We start from the raw sequence: 14442 nt of genomic DNA on the forward strand, positions 1-14442 counted from the left end.
AGCGGGCTCACTATGATCTTCCCCAAGAAGGAAATACACACCCAGCTGCTGCACCAGACCCATCTTCTTGGGGAGAGGAAGAAATCACAGTAAGTGAACCTTTCTGAGGTATCTGAAATATGCATCTGGGGAGATGGAAGGCAGCAAGAAGAATGGAAATTGACAACTGATTCACTTACGCTTACAGGGTCCATTCCCACAGAAATGGCTGGATGGCATGGTGAACACAACTATTCAGCGTGCCTGGAGGTGAGGGAGCTTTTTTGTCCTGAATTATTCTAAATGTCAGCACCACCAATGGTCACCAGTAACGCCTCATTTTCTACTTCACTATGAAGTAGAAAATGAGGCGTTACTGGTGACCATTGGTGGAAAAAAAAATTGCATGGCTTTTTATCCTTAAAAGCTGGCCAGGGAAATTTTAACATGATGTTGCTTTGTCAAAGGAGGCTTTAAGTATTTGCAAAAGACACAGGATATCATTGGATACCTGCTTCTCTGGTCAGATGATAACCCAGGTACCAGTTATTCCAGTTTCCCTGTTTTTCATCTGACAGTTCTAATCCACCCATTCAACTTAGTAACTTATTTAATTACAACTAGTTTTAATAATGTCCACCATGATCCAGCAAGATACTGTATTGCAATGGCCTCCTAATTGGATTGACCCCACCCTTCCATCCCCCTTCAATTCATTTCTTTTTCTTTCTTTCTTTTTTTTTATTTATTTGTTTGTCAGAGAGAGAGAGAGGGCACAAGCAGGGGGAGCTGCAGGTAGAGGGAGAAGCAGACTCCCTGCTAAGCAGGGAGCCCCATGTGGGACTCGACTCCAGGACCCTGAGATCATGACCTGAGCCAAAGGCAGCCACTTAACCAACTAAGCCATCCAGGCATCCCCCGCTTCAATTCATTTCCACGCCGTAGCCTGGGTAACCTCTTAAAAATGTAAATCAGATCTTGTCACTGTCTTGCTATGGCTCTCCAGTGACTTTCCACCCCATTGAGAACATACCTGACCCCGTCGGGGCACCTGGGTGGCACAGTCTGTTAAGCAGCCCACTCCTGGTTTCCGCCTCAGGTCGTGACCTCAGGGTCATGAGATCAAGTTCCGTGTTGGGCTCCGTGTTGGGCTCGGCACTCAGTGGGGAGTCTGCTTAGGATTCTCTCCCTCTCCCTCTGCCTCTGCCCCTCCCACTTGTTCTCTTTCTCTCTCTAAAATAAATAAATATACCTGACCCCCCTCTAGAACCCTGTATTATCTCATCCTTGCCTCCCAAGCTACCCTCTTGTCTTTCCTCTGAAGCCTTCCACTGGCTTTGATCCTACTGTCCCTCCTCCAGAAACAGTCTTTCCATGGGTCTCTTCATGCCTGGCTTCTTCTCATCCCATGGTTCTTAGTCAAATGACATCTGCTCAGAAAAGCTTTCCCTGGCCACCTTACTCCTTCCCCCCAGACCATTGCTCCTTATCCCTCCAATTATTTTCTTCATAAAATTTGCAGTGGTCTCAAATAGTCTGTTGTGGGGTTTTTTGTTTTGTTTTGTTTTTGGGGTTTTTTTTGCCTGTATCTGTCCACCAGAATGTAAGTTCAAAGTGGGCATAAGCTTCTTGGCCTTATTTAGTTCTATATCCTCAGTGTCTACAAAAGTGTCTCATACAGTCCCCAATATGGTCTAAGCCACTGAATAAATGTTTTGAGACCCCCAAGTCATACTATAAAGAATCACCATTTCATGTTCCAGAACTGGTTTCTTTTGAACACATGCAAATCTAATATTAGAAAAAGCAGTATCTCACTATTAATTCTCTTGCCTCTTGCCAGAACATGGCAATCTGCATAAGAATCATTTCCCAAAATAAGAGAATGCCTTTGGAAATTGAAGAAGAAGAAGAAAAAGAAAAAAAAAAAGAAAAACTCAGACACACTAGAGAACTCCGGGCTGCTTTCTTTTTCATTATAAGTAAGACAAGGTTCATGCGAGTAAGCATCAGTGGTTGATTCTTTAGAAGTTGAAAATTAGATCAAATGAATTGGAGGACAACTACCTCGTGTGTTAATGTTTTCTTTCTCGAATGAAGAAAATGAGATGTTGTGAGCCATGACTCCATTTGAAAATGAAACGTTGTATTTCTATTTGCTTCCACGTTAAAGCACACTGTTTTTCATTTTAGACTTTTCATGTTGGTAAATGTTGCAATACTTTACATTCATTAGGCACAGACCCATTTACTATGTGCAAGCAAGACAAGCACAGATATATCATCCCCATAAAGCATCATTTCTAAATTACACAGTAAATAAATGAGACTAAACCAGAAACCCAAGTTCCACAACCCTTCCCACCAATGTAAAAAAAAAAAAAAAAAATTAACAACCTTGGGTCAAAGTTCCCTACTTTAAAACATAATTTATGGGGCGCCTGGGTGGCTTAGTTGGTTAAGAGTCTGCCTTCAGCTCAGGTCATGATCCCAGGGTCCTGGGATTGAGTCCCGCATCAGGCTCCCTGCTCAGAGGAGTCTGTCCCTCCCCCTGCCCATGCTCTCTCTCTCTTTTTCTCTCTCTTTCTCACTCTTAAATAAAGTCTTAAAAAAAAAGATGCAATTTATGAATAATCTATTGAGCTCTCATTATACCAAATAAACTGATCATCCAAGAATATATTGGATGCCTGACCCTCATTCATAACAGACAAAAATGCTTAAGAAAAAAAACTGGACTAATCAGATTCTGGCTGTCTTTTGCTAATTTGTGATGCATAAAAACCTGGTCTTACTAGGGATCTCTTGTTGATTTCTGATTAGCTGGTTATAGAAGTTAGCAGCAAAGTCAAAATAAAGTAGCAATTCACAATGAGACGACAGTGAACAAGTGTCTTCAAATTTATAATTGTCCTTGATTCTATTTAATTTAGCTTTAAGTCATGAGTCATAATGGAGACAAATGGTTACACAAAGCAGGTATCAAATATGATGAGAAGCTAGCTGTGATTATCTTGTACTATTTCCATTTGGGGACTTTTTCTGCCAACACTTTTCCTATGATGGCTATTAAATTTTATAGGATTTTTTTCCCACCATTAGTTGTAATGGCATTTCCGTGTTAAATGCTCACAACAAATGAAAACCATGATTCCATTGTTTCACATGGTGAAAACCATTGTTACTGCTATTCCAAATGGAGATCAAATTTAAAAAGAATCAAGTAAGTCCTCCATGGTGTATGATACCTATATAAACTCTGTGGGAGGGGCGCCTGGGTGGCTCAGTTGGTTAAGCGTCTGCCTTCTGCTCAGGTCATGATCCTGGGGTCCTGGGATCGAGCCCCACATTGGGCTCCCTGCTCGGTGGGGAGCCTGTTTCTTCCTCCCCCTCTGTCCACCACTCCCCCTGCTTGTGCTCTTCTCTGTGTCAAATAAATAAATAAAAATTTAAAAAAATAAAAATAAAAAAAAATAAACTCTGTGGGAAAGCCCGTTTACTTTGCAACTCTTCTATTTTTGAAACAACATAGATTTTGCACATATGTAAAAAAAAAAACCTGAAGATGCCCCTGTAAGCCAAATCAGAAGTTAGCTCAAATGTTATTTTTGTTGAGGGAATTTGTTCACAATTAAATATAATTCTTCTTTCAGTCCACTTAACTGAAAACCTCCCCTTTCATGGGGCTAAAAGGGAAAAACCCAATGGCTACTTAGGGGTTTTCTTTAAGGGTGGGTATAGCAACACCAAATTACGAAAACAACACAGAAGGCGGACATTGCTTAGCCAATTTTCTTCTTTAAGAAAATTCAGCAACTAGTTCTGGAAATTTCTGGATTTATTGTTCTGGGTTATTGTTCTAGATTAGTATTTAAAAGTAAATAATTACTCAGGGTCATCTAGATCTAGCAAAACAAGATATAAGAAACTATGTATTTGGGGATCTATAAAATTATTGAAATATACAACTGCTGGATCATTCTAGATCCTTTTGGTTAACTCATCAGTTCTCTACCACCAATAATTTTTCAAGGCACTATCTCTTTCATCTAAAATAGCATTTAAGTTGCATGACTCTCACATTCTGTCTACCAAATCCCTTTCCAAAACTCAGTTGTTCTGAGAATCCTTCAGAAATGAGAGATCCTCATTAGTTAAGGAACCACTATTCAAACCTCTGGTTTTATTTTCATTTTACCTCTCTCTACTGCATATTTTCACTCTTTTCATGTTCTTCCTGCATATATCTAGTCCAAAAATTTCTGACTCATAATGGGCCCATGTGAGTATCAATTAGTTTGAAATTACATGCAATTTGTTATTAAAAGAACACCTTAGAAATTGTGTAATTATTTTAGAACTGTTAACTTAAAAATCATTTGGTCATCTTTTTCTTCTCTACTTTTTCCCAGCCCCTCCACCCAGCATTCTGTATGACGAATGGAGAGTGAGAGGAACAGTGGTTGTGTTTGTTGAGAGAATCAGAAGAAGAAATTTATTCACTCCTTCAGGAGTTTTTTATTTGTTCCCTTAATCACCTGATGATACCTCTTACGGCAAAGATGACCAGATATTTGTGATGTATCACTACTGTTTGCCCAAATTTGCCCAAACTTTGGGCAAAGTGGACACACCCTCAGAGATCTGGCTTGGATTGGGGCTGTACCATTGGCAGCCCTTGATCACAAACCAAATCCTACTTAGTGATAAACATTAGTTTTGATAAGTATTAGTTTCCCATCTCTGACTACACACAAATCCACCAAGCTGAACTCCTTAGCGATCTGAAGCTGGGAGGCAACGAGTTATACATGTTAGGGCACACTGACTGTGCCTATCACCTAACCCCTCCGAGACTCAATTTCCACATCTCTGAAATCAAAGCTCTACGTTATTATTGTTCTCTAGGAGAAATGGGCTAAACACCTGAGCGTGATAATTCATGTTATTCCAGCATAAAATTCACAGTCCCAAGATTTTTTTGCCTACTGTTTAGTCTTTCCTAATGTCCCCCCTCTGGAAGTATTTTCTTCCAAAATTCTTTGGAAAGCATGCCACCCCTCAGTTTCTACACGGTCAATGCCACCTATCTGCTCCATTTGTAAGATATTCTCTTCTCTTACATTGTATAAGTACTCAATCTAAAACCCATTCCAACTAGTGTGTTCACTAGACTTCCTTTTTATACTGAATCCTTTGTTAACATGATGGGAGGTTTCACACAATTCTGGGTTTATCTCAAATAATGCTGTGGAAACACTGAGACTATAAAAACAGTTTCACGGCTATTTTCATTTTATCTAATGAACACAGAGGAAACGCTCAGATCTGAGAAGGAAAAAGTAATAAGCTAGAATCATAAGAGGGCTATTTGTTACAAATTTTAAAGAGCTGCAGTTTGATTAAGGAAACCAAACAGGAATGTCAAGTCTATTGAAGACGTTTAAACAGGTTACAGTATTTCAAACAATGAGCAGTTATCTGTCATTGGGTTCCTTATGGTGTTTCACACATTAACACAGCAAATTACATGTAGATAGAGATATACAGAATTGCATGCTTACTAGCCAAGCCATGACACAGAAAGTTATCAGTGTTATATGACATTGACTGAATTACTACAAAGCCCCAAAAAGATCACGTTGGCAATGACACTGGTCCCAGGTATCAAATCCCCAGATACTGGTTCATTTTGTTCAAGGCATCACACACTGTGTTCAAATCACTGCGAAGGTCCTGCACCACGTTTTCAATACTTCGGGTGTCTTTCAGAATTTCAATACTCTGTGTGTAGGGATTGAAGTACACAGAGAAAGGACGCATAATTGATTTTGCAAAGTCCCTGCAAAAGAAACAGAGATAGAAGGATATGTGTGATCAACTCTCATTGGTAGAGGAAATACAGAGACGGAAGGAACAGCCAGAAAAAATAAAAATTTTTTTCTGGAGAGGGAAGAAAAACAAGTCTACCTCATCTTTTCTTTGGCTTCTTCAAAACTTTCTGAAACAAAGTAGGCTTCCTGGAAAGTGGTGATAAGGCATTCCTGTAAGCAAGTTGTCTTTGGGTCAAAGGCTTTCACACATGCCTTGTCAGAAAGAGCATGCTGCAAAACATACCACAAAACCCGTTAAACTCCATAATGAGACTTCCAAAGTGCCGTGATGTCACATTTCTACAGCACAGCTCAGTATTTTTAGAGAACTGCTCAGTTACTAGTCTGCCATGAAATATGGTACTCTCCCATATGCAGGGTAAATTGAGTGTTTGGGGTTTTGTTTACTTTTGCTCAAGTCTGTTAGAAGCTAAGGGGGAAAAATGAGATTATGGTATTATTTTATTTATCATCAAATTCATATGGAAGGACAGTTCAGAGGTATATCCCAAAAGAAATGGAATTTTAAATCTATACTATGAATAGAAGCAAGGAGGGAGCATAAATATGGCCCTCAATTTATTGCCATAAGCAATGTACTGAAATTTCACTTAAATGGCAGAAGTAATAATCACCTGCTTGGAAAGGTAACTGGAGCTCTGACTGAACTATTTGTGGCCTCATCACGAGACATTTTGAGGCCAGGTACTGTGTATCAACAGAGTCTGGAGTGGGCTTGTGCCGGTATTTAAGGATACCGGCAAAGCTTTCATTTCCTTTTCAGTAAGTATAGCAGAGAAAATACCGCAGATAAATATTGTCAGGTGGGCAAAAAGAACTAATATTAATAGTTACAGTTATGCACGGAGCAGGCATTAGGAAAACAGGGAGGCCGGTGTAATTACTCTTTGAACCATCATTAGCTCCATTCAACTCACTACATGACCGGCACTGAGAACAGCAAGGAACAGTGAATGATTGTCTTCTCAAGCTAAATTCAGTGATGCCAAAGGTGAGTGGTCACTCCCTGCCACGTACCACCTGCCTATTTATAGGCTCTAATGGTTCTCAAGGCTCATGTGCATAAGAATGACTGAGGAGCTTGTGAAAAAAATGCAAATACCTGGGCCTCAATTTTATTTAGCAGGTCTGGGTGAATCCCAGAAATCTGTATGTTAGAGGCATCCACGGTGACTCTAGCGGTTGTGAAGTCTATTTTGAGAAATACTCCTCTAGATTCTGTGTTTTCCTTAAAGGGTAAATTAGCTGGGGGAGAGGGGTGCACTCAGAGAAGGGGCAGCAGGAACCGCCCTGAACTGAGAGAAAAGGGGCTCCACTCCAGACGTTTCCGCTGTCACACTGGGTAACCCTGCCATGGTGTTTCACCTCCCTGTGCCTCTGTTTCCTTAACTGTAAATGAGAGGCTTGGGCGGGATGATTTCTGAAGACACTGCATTCCAGCCTCTGGGTTCCACCCAACGCACTTTTCTACCTTTCAGTGTAAGAGGTAGATTGCTAAGGTTACCAGGAGAAATACTACAAGCCTTTCCTGTTCCAATTCTTGTAATAGTCCCCAACAATTTCAAAATGCATGGGATGATTTGCAGCCTTCCATGAATAAGGGTGTGGTTCCCTTAAGTTTGAAAATACAACTGCAAACCCAAGGACTAACATGTTTGAGAAAGGGCTCACGGCCCTACCCAGCATGTGATTTGCTTTCCCGCAAAGTTGTGCTGTCCCCATCGATGCATGTATGAATCAGGGAACCCAGAGGCCCTCAGGGAATGAACTCATTCTTTTTGGCCCACAGAACAACTTCATTAGAAGCAGAAGGTCACTACACCTGCAAATGTATTTGTGCTAGATTCAATCCAGTGCAGTGAACATCGGGGGATTTTGGTTCCACATGACCAATAATTCTGTCCACATTTTAAAAACAACTTCACAGTTTCAAGAAATAAATGTCCTTTTCGAAGAGCTGGGGCTCCTCTGCAAAGAACAGGCCTCCTACTGACTTGCTATGGTTTTCAGAATTAGAAGCGGCATTCTTCGTGGCCACGTACTCAGGGCGCGCTTGACTTCGGTACATTATTCTAAGGGTGTGCTCCCCAACCAGCACATATGAAAGGAAAGGCAGTGACTGACTCTGTGTCCTTGATCATTCTATTTTCTCATCCTCGCAATCAGGGGCGTGGGCAGAGTGGCAGCTGGACAGACTGTGAGAACATTTAAACCGCTGCTCCCTCAGGCAGGGCATCACTGCTGAGCCAAAGACTTTGCACAGGGTCAATATAAACACAAGAAGGAGGTGAAAGTCATCTGCTTGGGTCTGAAATGCTTTGATGGGCCATTAGCAGCCTTGGCGGCCACCATGTGTAAAAGAGGCCTCCCAAGTGTGTGTAGACAGACAGTAACAGAGACGGAAATCAGTGTAGCTGTAGAAAGAATTGTCACGTGACATTCCACTGGATACTCAGATGAACCCATGTCATCATTTTAACTAGTAAAGGGGAGGAGAGTGGACCAAGAAAGAGCCCAGAGGGCAGAGTGCTCTGCCCCAGACTTCAAGGACAGTCGGTGGATTCACAGCATAAAACTTGAGGCAAAGACCATCAGGCAATGCATTTCACACTTGCCTAATGTAATATTCCAAGGAAAAACTGGGAGCTGATTGTTGCAAGCTCTCAACAGGCAGTCTATCCTCAAGAGCCTGCTGTGTCCAATATGCTAATTACCTACTGGGGACCTCTCCCTCCATGGGGTATGGGACCAGGGCTGCTCCTTGGCTATTACAAAAGGGGATGATAGTGGTACCCCAGTATTAGCCTGGAGAATGACAAAAGCCTGGAGTTCAGGGGGCAACCGGTGAGTGAGGCCGACAAATAAGGTGGTCACGCCTGTAAGTGGTCTCATTTACCTGACAGGGAGCTTTTTTGTGGGATGCCTGCCGGGAACATGCATGCAGCCTATGAGGTTCCCTGAATACTAAAGTGTGGCCCCAAGGCTATGAAATAGCATCCATGTCTCCACTGATGCCCCAGGGGATGAAGCCCTATTGAGTCTGTTCTCAACTCTTGTCCACATCTCTCTCTCAGCTGCCTCAGCTTGAGGGAGCCAGCTTCCATGCCCTTCCCTCTATGTCCACAGTGGATTCTCGGCAAACATCGAGCCACACTGCTTGATGTCCCCAGGGAACTCTGTGGTGACTACTTCCCAAAGTGTTAACAGTCTGACATCCTGAAGTCTGCAAGAATTCATCCAACTTCAGCAGACAGAGGCTTTATAAGGCTGAGAGAATGTGGCTGACAGTCTTTTAGTCTTAAGCCATTTTAAAAGTGCAGGAGTGCTTGAGAATCACCTGCCCTCATCTGAAGACTTTCTTAAAAGGACTATTTCGGATTTACCCAGAGTACTAAAGACAAGTACGCAGGACTGGGAGCTGTGATACCTGGGTCCTAAACATAGTTGTCCCAGACGCATGATATCAAAGGAGTGAAACTTCCCCATGTTGGGACAGAGTTTCCCCTTTAATAAACTAAAAAGATTGATCTACATGAATTCTGAAGCTCTCCTTGCTGTATCGTTTGAAAAGGGCCCGCATATACACTGCACTGCTTGGCATCCCCTCCTTCTGCCCCCAGGGGCACAAATTGGCCATGGCAGGCTTTCCCACTGGCCTCAGCACGGTCTTCCCGCACCTTCCCAACAGAGGTGGCCATTAGCAGTTAATCGGCTTCAGTGCACAAATTAAAGCTTATTTGCCATTCTAGCCTTTTAAATACAAAAATCTTTTTTCAACATCAAGTTGCCCAGAACCCAATTGTTATCTGAAGTTTCTACATGACTTGAGGCAAGTTATTCCACCTCTGTAAGCCTATTCTAGTATTCATCTGGAAAATGGGAATACTAATAGTATCTATAACCCAGGGTTGTGGTAGGAATTAAACGAGGGGCACCTGAATGGCTCAGTCAGTTGAGTGGCCAACTTTTGATTTCAGCTCAGGTCATGATCTCAGGGTTGAGATTGAGTCCCACATGGAGCCCCACGCTCCACAGGGAGTCTGCTTTTCCCTCTCTCCGGCTCCCTCTGCCCCTCCCTCCAATTGCACTCTCTCTCTCTAAAACAAATAAGTCTTAAAAAAAAAAAAAAAAAGAATTAAACAAGGTGATGCATCCAAAGTGCCTGGCACATGGGGAGTGCCCAGTATACTAAGTGATTATTGCCAATTCAGTCTGGAGATGATGTTTGGTGGACACAGGCATTCAGCCACACCTGTCACCATTGATGCAGCTCTTCTCCCTCCCCCACCCCCCGGGGTCCAGAACACACAGAGAAAGAAACATGGCCCTCGCTATGACGCTTCCAGGTTTTAGACTGCAACAGTGCCTGCCCTAAGTTCAATTTAAAATCTTCCTTCCTCCCAGCCACCTGCCTTTGCAGACACAGAGTTACTATCTCAACTATTCTCCATGTAAATCTTGTGATCCTCACCCTCTATATTAGCACTGGTTTAAGCTGGGAAAAAACTCAAGTGTGAAGTCAGGTTTAGAGGTAATTTGGGCCCTAGATTCTGAATAAGAATTTGCAAATACTCCTACGTTCACACTGCCATCATCTTTTCCCCCTGTCAGAACAGCAAATATATACATTTGTATATGTACATATGCATGTATGTAGATAATATTTTTTGAACTTCCCTCAAATGTCCCTCCAGCTAACCAGATACAAAGTGGCATCAACATCCCTATTGCTCAATTGGGTGATAAAGGCATCGCACCTTTTTTTATTTCTTTTAAATCAGTGATGTTGCAAGTTTTATCAGTTTGAATAAGCTGCAGGGGCAAGGGAACAAACTCCCTCTTCAAACAATCTTTTCATAAAGGCCAAAGACCTGTTTCCAGCTCCCCATGCTCCAGAGTTTGCTCTGTCTTTACTAACAGTGCTGGTTTCAGGAAAAGGAAGGGTGGGGGAGAAGGGAGGTGTGAGCCATCTGTGCAGGGGAAAGGTGGGGGAGCTCTTTAGTGGTGGACCCTAACTCTAGCCACACTGGTGACAGGACCCACAGGTGCCTCCAGCCTCTTCTGTACAGTCTGGCAGGAATTCTGACCCCTGGACAGAGTTGCAGCAAGTGGCAGTAAACATGAATGATTATAATAAATACAAGTCTGTTGTGTGAATGCTGATTAAGCTATTTAAAAAAGCAGTATGATTAAGTCCCTGTGCAAGGAGATTCTAAAACTAGAGCCGAAAAATAATAATAATTAAAAATTTAAAGCCATCAGTTTTGTCAAAACCTGAAAAGCAGAACAGATGGATTTATACGTACTATTTCAGTGACTACTATGGGGTAGGTGCTAAGGCTGTTTACAAAAAAAATCTAATCCATGCCCTTAAGGAAATAAAGAACTAGACTTTACCTTTACCCCTAAAAAAAGGAGAAATTGCCTTTTTCCTTTTAAGATGGATTAACTTTTTGGGATAAGATTCAGCCAATTCATCAATTAGCAATCATTTCCTTACCACCACCATGGATGAACTTCACTGTTACTTGTCCATGAGATTTGGATTCAACAGATACCCATATCAACCACTTTCTTAAAACGTCCCTACTAGAGACTCCTAGTTCCTTGAAACCTTAGGCCTTTAATTGTGGGTTTGTTGAACAAAGCAAATAAATAAATGAGTGAGACACATAATGTAGGGTCTCATAAATAAAAATGAGACACATATAGTAGGGTCAACTCTGAGATAGAAAAAGTGTGAAAGACACATGCTGACTATGGGTAAATAGCAATTGATTATCCTACTTTCAACCTTTTTTTAAAGTCAGACTTCCAGATGAGTTAGCTCATTATCAACTACTCCCCAGAGTGATGAAGGTATGGTAGAGTCCTCACCCAAATACACTTTCAGAATTCCTGAAAGTACATCACAGAACAGAGAAGAGAGAGAGCAACCACTGATGAGGTTAAAAGAAGAAGTCTTTATGGCTATCAGATGTAGCTTGCTCAAGCTTTTCCATATTTATTTTGTTTCTCGCTCCAAAGCTTGTCAAAAAACAAGCATTGTAATCATTGAAAAAAATAAGAGGGAAAATGAAAGTTATCCTCCAAACTATAGATACACCCCTTGGAGGTACTTGGCCAGCTCTGAAGTAGAACATCTATGCCCAGGAAAATTTAGCCCCTTAAAGCACAAATTTTAAAACGTGTTTTGTTCAAGGAGAGGTGAATCATGGATATTTATGTAAAAGTAATAAAGACTACACCAAAACCTCCAATGACTTAGCTGGGACCTACATATGGGCTGCAGTTTGAAACAAGAGATATTTCACTGCAAAAAGTAACTCCTTTCAAAATTGTGTGTTTTACACATGAATTTTTACAATGCTATCAATAAAGTCATCCCCCCATCCTGTGTTCAGGATTATCATGTGTCCATTCTAACAGAAGTTAGAAGTACTCAGAAGCTGTGGGAGGGTTCTGGACATTTGCCCAGAGCGGGGTGGAGATGAGTAGAGGGAAGCAGGTATAGAAAGCGTCCTGTGTTATGTATTCTCTGTGAGTAATCAGAAGACACTTCTCATAGGAAGAATTTCTGAATTGTAAAAATGGTCCAAAGTAGCAATCATTGGGATGTTGGAGTGTAGACATTTGAGAATGGAAGAATGCTAATGACTAGAGGTGATGGACCAGAACAAGATTCACGGCAGACAATGCCCTTTGGTGTACACAGCCCTAACTGATTTGATTTCCATTTTCAGACGTTTCTGTCCACACACATAGGAACAAAAACAACAGATTCACCCCAGTGCTGCCTATACATGCCCCATTAACCCGATTAGAGGACCCTGTCGAAAGCTGGGGCAATGAGAGAGAATTGTTTCTTTTGTTTCTGGTGTCATTTACAAACCTTCTGAGGAGAATGTAAATAGATGTAGCTCAAGAGATAAATCATTTTCTAATTCTTTTTTCATGGAAATCAAGAAGCACTCTACAAAAGGCATGGGTCTTACAAGGATATGACATCATGCTATTGCTGTGGGCTTTGGCCACTGTACTGAAATTAACCCCAAGTGGCTTTTTGTTGCGGAGAACTTTGTTAAAAAAAAAAAAAAAATTACCACATTACATTAGGCTTTTGCCATGTGAAATGTTATCATCTACTCCAGCCATGTGGAACCTCAGGTAGCTCCCTAAACGGGCCAGGATTTGACAAGAGCACACTGCTGTCCACTCCCTGTTCTGTGCATCTAATCCTCTCCTCTTTCATCCTTTCCACTCCTCAAGAATCAGCTTGGGCAGCAAGGCCCTTGTCAGAAGCCTTCCCCAGCACAACCTAGCAAGTGCCAGGCCCACATGTCACACGTTGCATTATCTGATTGGCTGTTTATCCCCTGCGCCAGAAAGTAAACCCTCTGATGACAGGGACCCCAGGCTGTACAGCCTGCTGGTTAAGGGCTGGAATCCTGCAGGGTAGGCCGCCTGGACTTGGGTCCAGCTCCAGCACTTATTAGCTGTGTGACCTTGGGCAAGCTCCTTAATGTCTTTATGTTTCAGTTTTCTCATCTGTGAGATATTATTATATTATTATTAAAGACTGCTTATCTCACTGGGTTGTTATGAGAAATAAGTGAGTTAATATGTTTAAAGCACCTACAATACTAATTGAGGTCTGCTCAAGTGTCCACCGAGGTCACCGTTATGTCCTTCTCCCCCCCGACTCCCCCCCTTCTCCTTCTTCCTTATTTATATCCCCAGTGACTGGCACAGTACATGGCACGTAGTAGGTACTCAATCAAATGTTTGAGGAATTAATGAATGAATGAATGGAATCATAAAGTGAATACTCTTAATAAGACTACTTACACTGTACCTTTCAAGAATATAAACAACCAAAAAGTTCCAATAATCATCTATTTCCTAACTATATTATATAAGGATAATCAATACCCCAAATAACACCTTAGGGTAGTCAGTAATCCTGACCTTAGCCTGGGTAATCAAAGAAAGATTAAATTATCATCAGTACCATTTCCAGATTATACATCACACAGCATTCTAAATTCATCAAAACTTGCTATCCTCCAGCGGCATAGACAGCAATTCTTAAGTAACCAGGATACTTAAATTAGCAAATGATCCAGGCCCCAACATTTCTGAATAAATGACCATTTGCTGTATTTTAAGACAAAAAAAAATAGCATTCTTTAGGCATCGCTACACATATTAGCTACCTCTCTGAACGTAGGTTTATTTAGGGCTTTTTTCCAAATTGTATATGTCCACAAATGTTTGAATACACATTAATTTTGAAGAAGCTAAAATAATCTCAAATTCCCCTCTGAGGAGTAAATTCTAGGGTGTCCATGGGAGCCATGGGGATAACAGAAATGAAAATAGCCACAGTACTCAGTCGGTTAAGCGTCTGCCTTCGGCTCAGGTCATGATCCCAGGGTCCTGGGATTGAGCCCCGCAGCGGGCTCCCTGCTCAGTGGGAAGCCTGCTTCTCCCTCTCCCACTCCCCCTGCTTGCGTTCCCTCTCTCGCTATCTCTCTCTGTCAAATAAATAAATAAAATCTTAAAAAAA

The 14442-nt window shown here is 41.7% G+C and overlaps 1 protein-coding gene across 3 annotated transcripts in view; it reads right to left on the minus strand.

Annotated features, from left to right (window-relative positions):
• Positions 1-4975: 4975 nt before the first annotated feature.
• TPH2 (tryptophan hydroxylase 2) overlaps positions 4976-14442 on the minus strand; it is an 89621-nt gene continuing 80154 nt past the window's right edge. For all 3 annotated transcript variants that reach the window (XM_025883195.2, XM_025883196.2, XM_025883197.2), the window contains exons 10-11: positions 5950-6083; positions 4976-5821 (exon numbers count right to left, since the gene is read on the minus strand). In XM_025883195.2, the coding sequence (XP_025738980.1) occupies positions 5647-5821; positions 5950-6083 (309 nt within the window). In that variant the 3' untranslated portion in view covers positions 4976-5646. The remainder of the gene's footprint in view (positions 5822-5949; positions 6084-14442) is intronic.

This window comes from Callorhinus ursinus, unplaced genomic scaffold (genome assembly GCF_003265705.2).
Source record: "Callorhinus ursinus isolate GAN/ISIS: 27379988/994484 unplaced genomic scaffold, GSC_fseal_2.0 scaffold14, whole genome shotgun sequence".
Lineage (NCBI taxonomy): Eukaryota > Metazoa > Chordata > Mammalia > Carnivora > Otariidae > Callorhinus > Callorhinus ursinus.